This window comes from Camelina sativa, chromosome 11 (assembly GCF_000633955.1).
Source record: "Camelina sativa cultivar DH55 chromosome 11, Cs, whole genome shotgun sequence".
NCBI lineage: Eukaryota > Viridiplantae > Streptophyta > Magnoliopsida > Brassicales > Brassicaceae > Camelina > Camelina sativa.
In genome coordinates this window covers 35683711-35701253 of record NC_025695.1, presented here as the reverse complement: position 1 = coordinate 35701253, position 17543 = coordinate 35683711, and the positions used below count along the sequence as shown (strand labels likewise).

Here is a 17543-nt window from a genome sequence, read left to right as displayed (position 1 = left end):
CTCGTGTCAAATTTGGGGTTTGTCTCCGATTCAGGATTCTCCAGGAGGTTATCATTATGGTTATGTGTTGTTGAATCTTGATTTTATCTATTGGAGAGATTCCTCTCTTTCAGGCGATCAAGATTCTCTTCATCAGTTACCTTGGAAATTATGGTCGATTTGGAAGAATAGAAATAAAAAGCTCACACTAGTTGAGGTGATTTATCAGGCAGCAAGTGAAAAACTAGCATGGGAGGATGCCCAGTCTCAGGCAGTGGTTTCTTCAGAAAGCTCTGTCCCTTCAGATTCTTTAGTTCTCTCAGTGAACCCAGTCCAGGGTCCGTGTTGTCAAATTGATGGCTCCTGGAAAGCATCTGATCCCAATTCCGGTTTAGGTTGGTGGTGTAGTAATACTGATGCTCAGAGTTTATTGATGGGTGCAAGATGTCTTCCCCGCTCCACGCAGAGTTGGAAGCACTGCTTTGGGCCATGGAGTGTCTCATTGCAGACTAGCGCTACGAGACGAATTGTGCAGAACTAGTAGCGATGATTCACTCTCCTGAGGACTGGTCTGCTTTTTCTACTATTCTGGACGATTTCCACCTGCTTCAGACCGCCTTCCCTCACTACTCATTGTCCAAGATTCCTCGCTTGGCAAATTTGAAGGTAGATTGTCTAGCTCGCTCGTCTAGATCTTTAATTTCAGCAATTTTCTTTGTAAACTTTTATCCTCCCGTTTGGGCTACCAACCTTGGAGTTCTTTTCTAATTAATGTTTGGTTGACAAAAAAAAATATGAAATAATTAATATTTATAATAAATGCATACGAATAAGTTCAAACGAAACTATAATTTAATTTAAATAGTCTTTTTAACCTTCATTTATAGCAAAACGTTATTTAACATATTAACTCAGATGTAACGTAAGTAAAATCAGATATAAATATGATATTATGTTATTTTCAGAACTACACAACAAACGTTCAAAATATTGGCAAAAGAAATTCAACTATCTTTTTTTGAACTCCATTACATAAAATGAAAAAAAGTGTCTTGTTTTCAACTCTTCTAATGCTTGTTTTATCATGTAAGTTTAATCTTTCTTACCGATGATACTATATTAATTTGTTTTCATTCTTGTAAAATACTAAATTTATAACATAAATTATATTTTGAAAATAATATAAGTACATTAAATATTAAGGCAAAAACGTATTTGGAAGAAACGTAATTAATTTTAAAATAGATGAACTTTCATCAGATGAACATCTTGGTGCTTAGGTTGTTCAAATCGTAATTGGTTTCTGTCAAGAATGTGCACATAATTGTTTGAAAAGAAAACGGGTTATTGATGAATGTCAATCATTTCTTTGTCATTGCTCTATTAAGAGTATTGGTGTTGGATTGTAATTATATTCGGAACAGTTACATATAAAATAAAGCAAAACAAATTTTCTTTTACTTTTATTTAAATTTTCTTTCTTTTCATTGAATTTATACTACATATTATTTTAATCGCCACTATTACCGGTCTAGCTGCAAAATTCACCACAATAGAAGAAGAATTTGCTTCTATCAAAACCGCCCATGTAACTCTTCACGATAACCACGTTGTAGAGTCTACTCATCTCGGTTTTTGATTGCAGGAAATGTAACATCCATGTTCAGGGATTATAATTTTGTGATGTATTAACTAAACCAAAAAGTTGGTTTTAATTAATTTTTGGTTTAATTAAATTCTGGTTTGTTTTAGTTAAACCAGAAGCCCTAGATTTTTAAACTGTCGCCTCCTTTCTTTTGGTGGAGTGTCGACGTTGGTTGCTCAAAGAGTAAGAGAGAGATATATAACTTGGTCGCTTTGGTGAGAAGGAGAAAGAGATCAACAAAGCTTTGTATTAGAGAGAAGGAGAAGAAGCAGAATCGTTAGGGTTTGGGAATAAACGCTTTCGACATATCAAATCGTTGTCAAAAGTAGCAAAATTTGGTAGAGTTATTCCCAAGTTTTTCATCGTCATTTTCCGTTTTACAGAAGTAGATTTGGATTTAAACTCGATGAGTAATCGGCAGTTTTGTGAGACACGTTTTCTCCATCGCTAATTGAGACCAGCGGGTGTTGGAGGCTTGGTTGCGGGTTCGTTTGAGATATGATCGTTTGAGATATGATCGTTTTAGATGTTGTGGTTCACCTTTAAGGTTGTTATTTTCTGTTAATACTGGCAGTTTGGTTTGAATGTGTGTTTGTTGTTGTGATTGGTTGTAGGAGTGAGTTTGGTAGTTCCTCAAATTTGGAGAGCCTCTCTTCTGGTTTTTGTTATTTCATGAATCACTTTTTTAAGGTGAGTGCGTGACCATGAGCTTATCTGAGTGATTGGGTTGTATGACTTGTTTTATGTAGTAATGTGTAGGTGTGGTGAATGTGTTATTGGGTGTTCTCTTTAATGGCTGGTTTGTTATATTTTATTTTTGGTTGTACTCTTGATTTGCTTATGTGTATAGCTCATAGATGGGAGGATCGCCTCACTGAGTATTTCTAATAATACTCATGCATCTCATTGTGTTTGTGGTGCAGGTAGAAGAAAAATGTGACCATGAGATCATGGCAATAAAGAGTAGGGTGTTATAGGGAGTTAGTTGTTATGTTTTGGTTTTAGCTAGGTTTTTAGAATTGGAATGTTGGTGTGAGAATTATGGTTTAAGTTGTTATCTATTGGTTTCTGATTTCTGGTTAATTGTTGGTTTATTGTTATTGTATTACTGGTTTATTATTATTGGTATTTTTCGTTGCTTATTTTAATTATGATTGTTATTTTTTATTTATAGTTTTTATTTTTTTAAATAAACGGATTGGGTCGTTTCTGTTTATATATCAAAGCCCTTACGGTTCTAGCTACGGGTTTGTTGTGTGCTTTGTGTTGTCGATGTTTGGGATTTGCATGGGGTTCTAGAACATCCTCTTCGAGCCTTCAATGAGATTCTACGGTATGTTGTGTTTCTTTGTGCGGTTTTGGTTTGTTTTATGCTTGTTAGCCTCTATTCTTGGAAGAGCAACAGTTAAAGGTGTTTGAGTTGTGGTCGTGGATGTGGTCGGGCAGGTTCCCAAGGCCAGCGAGTGTGTGGCCCAAAGTACCAAAAGGAGGCACGTCAGAGCATCGCAATCGTATCAGGACGGGCCATAGGGGTTAGTCGGTGAGCGTATCGGGTGTGCTGGGAACCTAGTTGTGGGATTCCAGTAGGTGGAACCCGGGGTCGAGATGATCATTTTGCAGATCGGTTACCGAGAGGGGTACTAGTGCAGGCTTCAGTTGTGCCGCATGCGGCGGTGTGCAGCCGAGGGCTACAAATGTTAAGGAGTTTCCATCATATCTTAGGAGTATGGAGCAGTTGTAGATGATCGGTATGAGATTCTTCTCGAGAGGTATCGAGCCTAGAGAGGCCGATAGGTGAGCAAATGCAGCTGGAGTGGATATTTCTCTGTTTGGTGGGTGATACAGTTGGATATTGGAACTTGAGTGGGCATGTATGAAATTTCAATGTTATACTCGGACAACGAGAGGTACTTCTAGCCGAGAGATGTTTATAGACGTTAAGGCTTGTTGCTCATGATGGGATGGTGATTCCCCTGGATCTTGATAGCTCGAGGGGCTATAGGGCCTGAGAGTGGTAGAGGGAATGGTGTTCCCCCTTAGGGATAAATAGTTCCCCTGATACCGAGGTCTTGAGGATTGTGGTCTAAGAGTGATACGTTATGACTTGAAGACGGTGGTCTAAGAGTGAGATCGGTATTGCTCGAAGGTTGCGACCTAAGGGTGGATGAGTTGGGAGCAAGCAATGCCTAGGACGTAAGTATAAGCATAACAACTGAATGTAGACCTTGAAGAGTTGAGGTAGAGGATCCTGAGAGAGGCTCATGCGAGCATGTTCTCTATTCATCCAGAAGCGACTAAGATGTACCATGACCTCAAGCGGTACTATCATTGGGTCAAGATGAAGAAGGATGTAGCTAATTGGGTCGCGAAGTGCGATGTCTGCCTGCTAGTGAAGGCTGAGCATCAGGTTCAGGACAGCTTATTAAAGAGTTTGCACATTCCATAGTGGAAGTGGGACATGATCACGACGAATTTCGTGGTGGGATTGCCCGTGTCTCGGACCTTTGATGCGATTTAGGTCATTGTGGACTGGTTTAATAAGTCGGCAAATTTTATGGCTGATGTGTGTGGTTTTTCACTCTAAATATTTTACCTTAAAAAGACTACACGACGGCTGAAAGTGCACAGCAAATCGGTAGTAGTATTTGAGGATCGATCCCATAGAGAGAGAGTTGTTGTTCAGAGAATCCGTAAAAAGAGATGTAAGGCTAGGACTCAATAAAAAGGGGTTATGTTGTCACAGTCGTAAGTAAGCAAATAAATGTCAATAAAAGCAAATAAAATAAATAAGACAAGCGTTGGGCATCAAGGGGAATCGTAGGGGATCGATGATCTATATATTTAGGAAAGTTTAGGATTAGTTTGTTTATCTAAGACTCGGACTACAAAACACGAAAGAATCATTACCTTATAGGTCACAAGCTAACCATCTAAGATCCATATACTCCGTTACTTAACTATCGCAAGCAACGACGCATAGATCAAAGCATTTAAAACAGGTTTGATTCTAATCCATGAAGTTCCATAGGTAAGTGGTATGTGCTTCCTATGACACGACACACATCTAAGTTAGCTCAAGCACATATGCAAGTTTTTAGCGACGCACACACACTTTAGATCATAGTTAGGTCATGAGGCTAACTTTAAGTATTAAGCAAATACTTAGAATTAAAGTATAGAATAAACATAATATAAATCTAACAAACCCTAAAAATTGCCACCTAAACTAAGATCATCACCCCCCCTTTGATTATCCTTTTAAACCCAACTAGAAAACTACTCTAACATGTTTAAGGGAATCATCAAAGTTAGGCTTAAATAATTCATCAACATAAAGGTGTAAATATAGAAAAGGGTTTTAGATTGGTACAAAGATGTACTTCTTCTCCCTTATGAAAACTAGAACAAACGATTGAAAAAAGAAATAAAAAGAGTTGGAGAACTTCAAAGGCTTCAAGAGAGGAACGAGAGAGGGCTCTGGTCGTGGCTGCTTCTCTTCTGGTTGACTCCTAGGGGCTGCTTCGAGACACTTTGAAGGCACAATGAAGACACACCGGTTTAGATGAGCATTTATAGGGTTTTGAAGGCTTAGAGTTTTGTAAGAGTAAAAAATTCTGTTCTTGTTGAGTGCTAGACAAGGGACGGCAACGGAAGGTTCTGGACCATCGTGAGTTCTCTGGACCGGGCCACCGTGAAGGTTGAAAATTGGGCCGTCATTAAATTCCACTTGGCCTCAAACTTATCTTCTCGCCTGTTTATGACACGTTCTGGTAAATCAAGAATATCTTCCAAATGGATGAACGAAATAACTTGATTCCACTTCGAGGAGAAAGATGAATCTTCCGTCTTACCATAGAAACCAAGATCTTCAAAATGTGACTTCTGAAATATCTTCAAAAGGGGCTCGTAATGTAAAGCTATCAATCTGTCCTTAAACGTATTTTCCTTGTCTTTTGGTCCTTTTTGCTATAAAACATGTAAAACCTTCTTGAAACCTAAAATACTAGATAATAAACATTAAAGCCTTGAAATCATGTCAATCTCTTCCTAAATGCATATAAAAACTATAGCTAAAATGGGTAAAATAATGATGTTATCAATGGCCATCAAGAAGACCGATGGAGCACCGGTTTTGGCTAAGAAGTATGTGAAAGAGATAGTCAGACTACACGGGGTGCCAGAGAGTATCGTGTCTGGTATACATTCCTAGTTCACTTTGGTGTTTTGAAGGGCATTTCAAGCAAAGATGGGCACTAAGATGCATATGAGTACAACTTACCATCCTCAGACAGATGGGCAGTCAGAGAGGACGATTTAGCCGCTGGAAGATTTGCTGAAGATGTGTGTGTTGGATTGGGGTGGCCACCGGGCGGACCACCTGAGCTTGGTAGATTTTTATTACAACAACAACTACTAGGCGAGTATTGGGATGACTCCTTATGAGATGTTGTATGGGAGGCCATGTCGGACATCGTTATCCTGGACTCTGGTGGGTGAGAGGAGCATATATGGTGCGAGTTTTGTTCAGGAGACCGCAGAGAAGATTTGGGTTTTGAAGCTGAACATAAACGAAGCTCAGGATCGACAGAGGAGTTATGCCGATAAGAGGAGGAGGGATCTTGAGTTTCAGGTTGGTGATAGAGTGTATTTTTAGATGGCCATGATGCGGGGTCTGAACAGGTCATTGACAAAAACTAAGCTAAGTCTAAGGTACATGTGTCCGTTCAGAGTGGTCTAGCGGGTGGGATCGATAGCATATAGGCTGGAGTTGCCTGATGTTATGCGTGCGTTCCACAAGGTCTTCTATGTCTCGATGCTGCAAAAGTGTCTTCTCGAGGATGATCAATTGTTGGCTAAGATTCCCGAGGATCTTTAGCCCAACATGATTTTAGAGGCGAGACAAGTGAGGGTTCTCGAGTGGAGAGTCAAAGGAACTTCAGAAGAAGAAAGTTCCTTTGATGAGAGTCCTATGGGACTGTGATGGTGGGGAGGAGCAGACTTGGGAGCCAGAGGCGAGGATGAAGGCAAGGTTCAAGAAGTGGTTCGAGAAGCAGGCTGCATATAGAGCTTGTCTAGCCTAGTCCCAGTTGTAGTTGTGGTAGTTGGTGGTGCGTTGTAGTCAGTGGCTGGAGCGAAATGGAGTATTCCAGCTCATCTCTCTTGATAATTGGTCGCTTAGGGGTGGTTGGTTGTGCGATTAAGTACCAAGATGAGGTGGTATTCAGGATACAAGATTCCGTGAAGCTTGTGCTAAAAGTGGTAAGTTTCCTGAAGTTGAAGTTTCTAAAAGGGGAAAGTTTCCAAAAATGGAAAGAAGATATATGAAGAATGTATTGGTAAGAAGAGAGTCCATATGCCACTGATCGATCTTCTCACGGTAAGAACTCGTCTTTATTTGCTTAAATTTATGTAATGAGATTAGCAATGGTAAGATCAAAGATTCTAGAGGATTGTGAGATTTGAGTAAGGCATGTTGATGCATCTCATTGACATGGTATAAGAAGTAAGTTCTGAAAGTCAAGGCGATGAAGAGTGCGAAAAACAGTTACTTGCAGCAGAGTGAGTTCCACATTTTCAAACCTCTTTCACAGGTAAAGCTGTTGTTTTGTTTGGGGGCAAGCAAATGGTACGTTTGGGGGAGTTGATATATCATGTTTTTTTTTATGGTTTTTAACCTTACATAAGTGTGCTTTTCGAGTCTTTCGATTTGTTTCTAGGTTGTTTTTGAGTCTTTATAGGATTATGTACTTATTGGCACAGATGGAGCATAATGAAGCTAAATAGGAAGATTTAGAGCATATTCAAGCATTGAGGCTGAGCTGTGAAGCTGGGAGACGAGTTCAGAAGGATGCATCGACTGATGGAAGTGATGCATCGATCGATGCAATGCTTACAAGATAAATCAGAAGTTTTCCCTAAAGTTTTGAAGATTTACAAAGCTGCCCCAAAGTTTTTCGTATTGCATCATTAGTCCTTGGACGTGTTTTAGAAATATAAATAGGATTTTTAGGTTATTGTTTTAGACCTAAGTTTTATTTTCTGCAACCTTTTGAGAGAGAGAGAAAGAGATCTAGAGAGCTTTTGGAGAGGCAAGTCAAGAACTCAGCTCCATTGAGAGAAGATTCTAAGCTCCTTTATTTTCTCTTTTGTTTCATTAATGATATCTATTTTATTTATGATGATTGCTTCTTTCACCATGTCTGAGTAGATCCTTTGTTAGGTTCAGGAGGTTTTAAAGACTTGTTACCGTTCCTACAAATCACCACACGATTTCTCCCTGTGTTTATTCCTCACTCGCACAGTTCTGACAGTCACTTCTCGCTTAGCTGTGGAGTTCTCTCAGGACCCTTGACTGAAAAGATAAGTGCACTTTGGTGACATAGGTGGCAAAATTAATTCTTTTAAACCTCTCCGCATGTCCCTGAAATTGGGGTGTCACAGATATGGATGGGCTTACGAGCCTAGTGAGAGGACATGTGGCCTAAAAGAACTCCAGAGAGACTCAAGATGGTTGACTGATATCTCTCTATTTTACACTTTCTTAAGCATCTTTTTAGTCATGTTTTGCATTGTTAAGAGTTTGTCCTTAGTTTTTTTAGTTCCTTAACCTTAGATATTTGCATTTAGGTGTTTAGCGTGTTGGATTGTTGTATTGTTGCATTTTGGATGAAAACATGTACTTTGGAGCCTAAAAATAGCAAAAATAAGGATTCACAAGTTGCAGCTATCACAAGGAAGGAACTGATGTCATTTATGGGGTTTACACAAAAGAATTTAAAACATAAAAAAGGAAAAAAGGAGGCACCTGACCATACCACCCGACCATACCACCTGACCATTGCCAAAGAGCATCCGGTCGAGTTCATGACCAAACCCTCAAAGATTGATTCGAATGAAGCTTTTCCTTTGGGATTCAGCTTCTGAGTTGTTTATCTAAGTCATAGGAAATCGAGTTAGCTTTCCAATGGTGTTAATTTCAGGCCAATCGGAGATGTGGTTCAAGATTTATTTCTGTCTTAGTGAACGTACATACATCCAGATCGAAAAATGGAACCACCCGATCGCCTATCCGATCATGCACCCAAAGTGGACCTCGAGTACCTGCTCGTGTATACCTTTGGGTACCTTCTGACGCGGCTAGGTCAACTTATTTCCTTATAAATACCCCCTCCTAACCCCATTTTCGACAAACAGGAGGTGGAGCCGTTTTGACACTTTTCTTTAAGAAAAGTTTCCAGTTGTTGTTATTCTTTCAACTTAAATTATGTTTACATTTTGCTAGTGCTTATTTCTAATAAAACATTTATCTCTTTTTCATCTTTATGATTATGCAATTTTTTTTTATTTCTGGATTTATGTTATTTGCCATGAAATCTGAGTAGTGAATCAAAGTTTCTAGGGATGGGATAGGCTAGTTTGTATTCTTAATTGATCAGGATGATTTAGCTTGTTTGTTTTTATGAAAATTACCTTCTGGATTAATGTTCTTAGTGCTAGTATTAGACCGAGAGGTTGAGATTAGATTCTAGGCATTTTTGCACCAATAGGTGTTCGATGAAATGTCTGAATTAGCTAATTCCAAAGATTTACTCACTTACCCTAAAAGATTAGATGTGTAAGGAGTTTATTGACAATAATGAATTGGATTTTAATGCATGCTTGATTATGTTTCTCCAATGAGAGTTGGGGAAGGGAGTAGTTAAGTCTGATTGTTTCTACCACGAGATTGGATTAACAAGGATTAGAAATTCATTGTCTAGGGAATAGATTGCTTGAGGCCTGTAAAATATTCTAGGTTGATTAGAAATACTTATGAACCGGTTACCCCATCCTTAGGAGCTTTCGTGTCTTGATTGTTTAATGTTTTTATATCAACTCGACCACCAACCCGATCAGGTACTCAGTCACCTGCATCATGTGGTACTTCGAGTTGTTTTGAATTTTTGTTCTTTCTGTTTTCTTATTTTTGTTCACTTTAGGTTGTGAAACAAGAACTTTTTCAAGTATCTACTTATGAATGAATGAATGATGCAATCAAACAAACAAACATAAGTATGAATGATCAGAATGTAATGCAAGGTGTTTCAATTCCCTTATGATGTTGTAGCATAAAGGATGCCAATCCATAAAGAGTGTGATATGTAAGTAGTCAAGATGTGATCAATGCATTCAAGTTAAGCCAAATATCAAGTTGATTTGTTTCTAACAACCTAATGACAATAATGAAATGCAATGAACTAAGGCAACTTAAGACAATACTAATGCTGAATTAAACTGTAGAACAAGTGCAATAAACAAGACTAAGCAGAATTAACTAATAAGCAGAAGAAAACATGAACAGAACAATGCATAAGCAAGAAAGTAAAATGGAGCTCGACCTAGCACTCGGTCGAGTGCATGGTCGAGTGGGAGGTCGAGTTGACAAGCGAATGAACAGAAACAGAGCAAATAATGAAAACAGAGCAAACAACAAGCAATTAACAATACTTAAACAGGGAAATCAATAAACAAAGAAAATCCTAAGGATGGATTCATGGGATGGACTCAAGCTATGGCTATCTAAATTGGTCAACAAACCTCAATCAACAATGAGCTATCTCTAGACAATGATCTTCTAATACATGTTAATCCATTCTCATGACAATAACAATCAAGCCAAGATACTTCTTAGACCTAGTTCTCACTAGCTATTACATATCAAAGCAGGCATTAAAACCCAGATCATCAATGTCAAAAATCACTTTAAACATCTAATCTCTTAGCATGCTTCATGATAATCTCTAGCATTAGCCTTATCTAACAACTTAGACATTGGTGTGATGCTAAGAAGCTTAAGATCTATCCTTACCCTCTCAGTATAAGAATAGCATAGAGCATATCTAATCTAGAAGAGATATATAACAATCAAGCTTGACCAATCTAAACAACCATAACCTTTACCCAGCCTAATCCATCCCTAAGATCCTAAGCCACTAATAAGATCTAAAAATCATCATGAAGAACACAAACCCAGAAATTAATGAAACTATCATGACTAGAAAGATGAGATAAAGATGAACAATATTGAACAAAGAAGTGAAAGCAAATATTCAACAGATTCAAAGTTATCAAGGTTACAAATGTGTGAAAATCTAGAGAAAAGATAAGAGATGATGCAATAAAGTAAAAGAAGCTAAAAATGGCAAAAACTAGGTTATGAGGTGTCTACATGGTCTCCAGGGTCTCTCCACCTTTCGGCCACAAGTGCCAGTACACATATATATAGTAAAGAGAGAGAAGCCCTAGTTAACTAGAGGACAAAACAGAGAGGCGGCGGTCAGCTCGACCATGTGCTCGGTCGAGTGCATGGTCGAGTGGTTGGTCCGTCACGTAGCTCGAGTCTTCGATCTGGGATGATATCCGTTCAGTAAAATCAAGATAACTCTTGCCCTACACCTCGGATGCCTTTAAACCACCGGCATTAGAAAGTTAACTCAATTGCCTACAACTCTCATGAAGGATGCGGAAGCTGAATCGCAACAGAAGATCTTCATTTGGATCGATCTTTGAGGATCTCGTTATGAATCCGACCGAGTACTCGACCATGTGCCTGCTCGAGTGCTGTGGTCGAGTTGCCTTGCGAATCCACTTCCTGATACTTTCAGTCCTCTTGTTTAGCTCCAGAAATAACACCAAGTCCTTCCTTACCCTTTTAGAGCTCCATAACACCTAATAATACTCCAAATGCACAAAAATATGCAATGCATGCTTCTAAACATCCTAAGTGCATATTTGGACATCAATGGCTATAAAACCTAAGGAATCATTTCTATATGATGCAAAACATGAACTAAACAAGGCCTTAAATATGGTAAAATATAGTAACATCAACACCCCCAAACTTAGTCTTTGCTTGCGCTCAAGCAAATAAACATGACATAAGTAGGAAGGTGAGGTTTGAAAGTGGGATCTTAGAACCTAACAACTTACTAATGAGCTACCTAGAATCAATGTCCAAGTTACTAGTACTATGATGCAAGGTGAATGAGCTGTACTTAAAAACTTTAGACAGACCTATCACAACCTCTACTGATTCAAGCCTTAGATATCCACATGCATTCAGATCAATCATTTCCTTTAACATTCATTAAGCAAGAACATGAATCAGATTGTGCAATGTTTAAACTCATTTGGCTTGGAGATAAAGGTTTAGAGACAAGGATGGTCTCTCTTTAGAGTGGGGCTCATTAAGTCAAGGTTCTCTCATAAAAATAGATTGAGCTTTAGAAGAAGGCTAAAGGTAAGAACTAATAGACACATACAAGAACAAAACCTTGTCTACCCAAAGGCACCCAAAGTGTTTGATCCTAACATTCTAATCCCAAATGGTCCTAATTCTACCCTTTGTCTTCTTCTCTTCTCAAGTACCCTTTTTCTCTTTTTGTTTTTAAGCCTTAGGAGAGGTTTCTTATTTGAATCAACTAGTGGAATGGGGACTTCTTTCTAATTGATATGGTTCCCTTTTCTTCTTAATCTTTAAGACATAAAAGCTTTTTGCTAGACTCTTCTTTTCTTTCTTTCTTTTCTTTGGTTAGAACCATCTTCAACAATCTTTATACTTCCCATTCTTTCACTAGAGCTTAAATTCTCTTAAACACATTCCCCTCCTAAAGACTCTAACCTTTTCTTTCTTTTTTTTTTTCTTTTCTTTTCTTTTCTTTTTTCAAAACAACCAAATCCCTAACCCAACAATTAAACCACCTAGTCCTATATAGTTTGAAAATTGCAAACTAGAACTACACAAGGCTTTACTCTTGTCAGCTCAAACCTAACACTTTCTACCAAGCTCAATCCCAAAAAGGCCTCACACACTCAAGAATAAACATGGCTTGAAAGAAGGGTTGGTTAAGGGTAGGAGAAACTGATTTAAAAGTGAAATCAGCTATTTGGATCAACAAGAGTGGTAAAAAGGAAAAAGATGATCCAAATATGTGTATGGTATCCATGAGTTTAAAACAATGCACAACCAGATAATTACAACTCAATATTAGGTTCTTATAAGTAGGAAATGACATCAAATCACAACATGCTTCCATTTAGACCAAAATGCAATATAGGAATTCAAGGCTTGGTTCAATCTTATGTTTCTAGCTCACTCAACTAGCATCAAAGTACTATTAACTTGGGCATTGATCCTAGTCTAGCTAATTTAAACAAGTTAAAAAGGCTGAACTCATCATAGATCCCTAATGCAAATATGAAACAGTCCTACATGAAACATATTAACAAGATCCTAATATGCAATGCAAACTACATGAACACTCTTTTTTTTGTAAAGATTTTTGCAAAAATTTTCAAATTTTTAGGTTTTTCTATGCCATAGATGAAATACAAGTACTAACATGATTATGCTAAAAATTTGAAATAAGAAAACAAAACACAACATCAAATGTCATCTCAAACCCTCCCCCAAACTTAAATTACACAGTCCCTTGTGTAAGAAAAATTTGGAAAAGGATTTAAGAATCAAGAAACAACATAAAAACAAGAAATGCAATTGTATAGACAAAGAGAGTTGGAGTATTACTTGGGATGGGCTGAGGGTGGGATTCATTTATGAAAGTGTTACCAAGTGCTTAAGCTCCCTCTCTAGTACCTGAACCATAATGCTAAAGAAAACAAGATCAAAATAACAAGAAACTTAAACCAATATGTACAAGGATACCTTTGGGACTTCCTCCCAAGTGAGCTTGTTTAAAGTCTCTAAGCTTGACTTTGCATACTTCTTATGCTTTGGAAGGGTGATAGAGAGGTGGTGAAGTCCCCTCAGTTCTTAGAGATTGCATTGCTCCTCTTATTCCTGGGTCAATGTTAAAAGAACTGTGTCTGCTAATAATACTCAGACCTTGCCTTGCTTTCTTTGGAGAGGAACTTCTCACTCTACCATGAAGCTTCTTAATTTTACCCCTTATCTCCTCATCCTTAGTTGTTAACTCCATCACTGAATCATGCAGAATGTTGACAGTTTGAAGCTCAGACAAACCATCAGAGGAAGGATTTCTTGGCTCTTGTTGTTGGTGAAGCTTGGGGATGAAGTCTGGGCATTTTGGGTGACTTGGTACCACTCGGTCGAGTGACTTAATGTGCTCGGTCGAGTGGTAGGCCGAGCAGTAGGTCGAGTTTTCTCTTTTTACCCCATTCACACCTTCAAAGATTTCAGACTCAGTTTCATGACTTTTCTCTTTAATCCTGAAGGTCTGTCCATCAATAGTTGGCTTCTTCTGCTCAAGCTCTTTCACTTGTGGCTTATCCTTCATTTCAGCATCTTCTAACAAAGGTTCATGACTCAAGACCATCACTTCTTGCTGATCAATAGAAGCCTTGTACTTTTTCAGCATTTGCTCTTTAAACCGTCCTGGAAATGGCAGAGGTGGTTGATAGGGAGGTGGAATGAACCGAACCGGCTTGCTAGATTCTTGAGCAATGACTCGAACAGCCACTCGAACAGGCACTCGACCGTGTGCATGGTCGAGTGTATGGTCGAGTTGTGTCTCAAGCTCAGTTCTCTTCTCATTCTGCAGCTCTGGTTGAAGAAAATTCTCCCCAACTTGGTTGTCACTGTCCTCAGTGAGCTTTGAAGGTAGTTCTTTGAGAGAGATAGCTTGGGCAGTGGCATACTCCTTTAGATTGTCAATTGATGTCCCATTGAGTTGTCTAGAAGAAGAAGATTCACTCTTGCTCTCAAGGTGAAGGATTCTGCAAGTTAAAGCTTCAATCTTGATATTAAGGGCACCATATGTGGAGTCTATCTTGTTTTTCATCTCTGTGAGCTTAGTACTTTTTTCCATATCTCCAATAGCTTGGCCTTGTAGCAGTTGTTGAAGCATACTCTTCATCTCTTGATCTAGAGCAGGAGCTTGTTGGAGTTGTTGTGGAGGATAGACTTGAACCATAAACTTCTCATCATCACAAACAACAGGTACTTGCTTTTGTTGGGTTAGAAGTAGTTTATCTAGCTTCTCAAGCTTCTCATCTAAGGCTTGTAGTTCCTTTATATGCCCTTCCTCATAAGCAACACCTTCTCTTAAGCTTCTATCATATTCCTCACTGTAATTGCCATTGGACTGAGCAAAGTTCTCTACTAAGTCCCAACCTTCATCTACATCTTTATTCATGAAGCTTCCATTGGAGGCTGTGTCTAGGAGCATCCTGATCTTGGGAAGAACACCTCTATACAAAGTACACAACAAATATTCCCTGTTGAATCCATGATGTGGGCATTGTCTCTGGTAGCCTTTGAAGCGCTCCCATGCTTCACTGAAAGATTCACCATTTTGTTGGAGAAATCCTGAAATGGCATTCCTCAAATGTGCAGTCCTTGAACTAGTGAAGTATTTTGCAAGGAAGACTTTCTTACAATCAACCCAAGAGGTGATTTTTCCAGAATGTAGAGTCTTCTCCCACTGATGTGCTTTATCTCCTAGAGAAAAAGGAAACAACCTCAGCTTCAAGGCATCCTCACTAACTCCATTGATATTGGTAAGGCTACAGAGCCTATCAAACTCATCAAGATGTGCAAGGGGGTCTTCACTAGGCAGTCCATAAAATCTGTTGCTCTGAACCATTGAGATCAAACTAGTCTTGATTGTGAAGGTTGTGTTGTGGACAGGAGGAGACACTATCCCATATCTCTGAGTATGAGTAGTGGGAGCATCACTATCACCAATCTTCCTTCTCCTTGGAGGTTCAATCTGATCTTGTTGTAGTTCCATTTCCACCTCTTCTTCTGTTTTTTTGAGACTTTGAAGAAGTGCTCGACCAGGTGCTCGAACAAGCACTCGACCGTTTGCATTGAGGTACTCGGCCGAGTGCCTAGTCGAGTGGTACCTGAGAATGAAAACACAACACCAGAACAAGAGAGAGGTGAGTAATAGAATCAAAAGTAACATAGCTTAATCTTGAAACAATGAAATCTCGACTGGAACATATAAACACCCTAATGGCAACGGCGCCAATTGAAACAAGAACTTTTTCAAGTATCTACTTATGAATGAATGAATGATGCAATCAAACAAACAAACATAAGTATGAATGATCAGAATGTAATGCAAGGTGTTTCAATTCCCTTATGATGTTGTAGCATAAAGGATGTCAATCCATAAAGAGTGTGATATGTAAGCAGTCAAGATGTGATCAATGCATTCAAGTTAAGCCAAATATCAAGTTGATTTGTTTCTAACAACCTAATGACAATAATGAAATGCAATGAACTAAGGCAACTTAAGACAATACTAATGCTGAATTAAACTGTAGAACAAGTGCAATAAACAAGACTAAGCAGAATTAACTAATAAGCAGAAGAAAACATGAACAGAACAATGCATAAGCAAGAAAGTAAAATGGAGCTCGACCTAGCACTCGGTCGAGTGCATGGTCGAGTGGGAGGTCGAGTTGACAAGCGAATGAACAGAAACAGAGCAAATAATGAAAACAGAGCAAACAACAAGCAATTAACAATACTTAAACAGGGAAATCAATAAACAAAGAAAATCCTAAGGATGGATTCATGGGATGGACTCAAGCTATGGCTATCTAAATTGGTCAACAAACCTCAATCAACAATGAGCTATCTCTAGACAATGATCTTCTAATACATGTTAATCCATTCTCATGACAATAACAATCAAGCCAAGATACTTACTAGACCTAGTTCTAACTAGCTATTACATATCAAAGCAGGCATTAAAACCCATATTATCAATGTCAAAAATCACTTTAAACATCTAATCTCTTAGCATGCTTCATGATAATCTCTAGCATTAGCCTTATCTAACAACTTAGACATTGGTGTGATGCTAAGAAGCGTAAGATCTATCCTTACCCTCTCAATATAAGAATAGCATAGAGCATATCTAATCTAGAAGAGATATATATAACAATCAAGCTTGACCAATCTAAACAACCATAACCTTTACCCAGCCTAATCCATCCCTAAGATCCTAAGCCACTAATAAGATCTAAAAATCATCATGAAGAACACAAACCCAGAAATTAATGAAACTATCATGACTAGAAAGATGAGATAAAGATGAACAATATTGAACAAAGAAGTGAAAGCAAATATTCAACAGATTCAAAGTTATCAAGGTTACAAATGTGTGAAAATCTAGAGAAAAGATAAGAGATGATGCAATAAAGTAAAAGAAGCTAAAAATGGCAAAAACTAGGTTATGAGGTGTCTACATGGTCTCCAGGGTCTCTCCACCTTTCGGCCACAAGTGCCAGTACACATATATATAGTAAAGAGAGAGAAGCCCTAGTTAACTAGAGGACAAAACAGAGAGGCGGCGGTCAGCTCGACCATGTGCTCGGTCGAGTGCATGGTCGAGTGGTTGGTCCGTCACGTAGCTCGAGTCTTCGATCTGGGATGATATCCGTTCAGTAAAATCAAGATAACTCTTGCACTACACCTCGACTTGCCTTTAAACCACCGGCATTAGAAAGTTAACTCAATTGCCTACAACTCTCATGAAGGATGCGGAAGCTGAATCGCAACAGAAGATCTTCATTTGGATCGATCTTTGAGGATCTCGTTATGAATCCGACCGAGTACTCGACCATGTGCCTGCTCGAGTGCTGTGGTCGAGTTGCCTTGCGAATCCACTTCCTGATACTTTCAGTCCTCTTGTTTAGCTCCAGAAATAACACCAAGTCCTTCCTTACCCTTTTAGAGCTCCATAACACCTAATAATACTCCAAATGCACAAAAATATGCAATGCATGCTTCTAAACATCCTAAGTGCATATTTGGACATCAATGGCTATAAAACCTAAGGAATCATTTCTATATGATGCAAAACATGAACTAAACAAGGCCTTAAATATGGTAAAATATAGTAACATCAAGTTGATAGTCAAAACCCATATTTTTGCTTGGCTT

General features: G+C 38.5%; 1 protein-coding gene across 1 annotated transcript; it reads left to right on the top strand.

Annotated features, from left to right (window-relative positions):
• Window positions 1017–1388, top strand: LOC104728656 (defensin-like protein 222). The gene is made up of 3 exons (XM_010447611.1): window positions 1017–1065; window positions 1183–1205; window positions 1260–1388. Exons 1-3 carry the CDS (start codon window positions 1017–1019, stop codon window positions 1386–1388), a joined length of 201 nt encoding a protein of 66 aa, XP_010445913.1.